This window comes from Loa loa (genome assembly GCF_000183805.2).
Source record: "Loa loa unplaced genomic scaffold supercont3.5048, whole genome shotgun sequence".
Classification (NCBI taxonomy): Eukaryota; Metazoa; Nematoda; class Chromadorea; order Rhabditida; family Onchocercidae; genus Loa; species Loa loa.
Window position 1 is genome coordinate 1 of NW_018113222.1, and position 635 is coordinate 635.

General features: G+C 37.6%; 1 protein-coding gene across 1 annotated transcript; it reads right to left on the bottom strand.

The window, feature by feature from the left end:
- Positions 1-95: 95 nt before the first annotated feature.
- On the bottom strand, positions 96-512 carry LOAG_16244 (hypothetical protein; the record flags this gene model as incomplete). The annotated part of the gene is made up of 2 exons (XM_003151732.1): positions 96-280; positions 404-512. The coding sequence occupies 2 exons, from the start codon at positions 510-512 to the stop codon at positions 96-98; spliced, it is 294 nt and encodes a 97-aa protein (XP_003151780.1).
- Positions 513-635: the final 123 nt, after the last annotated feature.

Consider the following 635-nt stretch of genomic DNA (forward strand, 5'->3'; position numbering starts at 1 on the left):
ATTTTGTTGATTAGATTTTCAAAATATCTCTCCAATTCTCTCTCTTTGTTATATTGTTCCTACTGTATACTCTGTGTATTCAACTTTTGGAAATTTTATATCGAGCTGTAGATGTCCGAGCAATCTAAAAGCAAAAACTGATTGTAAAACCTCGCTTCAACCACATCTCGTTGCTTTTCTCGCATTTCGTCCAGCGTTACCAAACCAACAGTACTAGTTTTTAGAGAATCTTCTATAGCATCGTAATTCGCCGTGAATTTTGTCGTGATGCCTGATTTCACTGAAATGAGAGAAGCATAAACGATAAAATGACAAAGTTCCAAACGTTTCTTCATCGTGCATTAATTGGAATTGAACATGTCTGCTGTTAAGTCCTTAGTCAACAAAGAGAGGGAAGTCTTACGACTCTTCGTTTCTTCCTCTAGTTTCCGCCGCCTTTGCTCGATTGCTTCCTTAGCACGTTCACGTTTCTTGGCAATATGTATCAGACGTCCTTCGTCTGCCTTGGACATTTTCCTGGAAAAAGATTTTTCATGTTGATACATTGTTACTACTACATTGTGAGCGCGCTTGTATCCCGTTTCACGAATTGGATATGAAATCACATATTTTTGGCAAATCTGAAATAGATATTC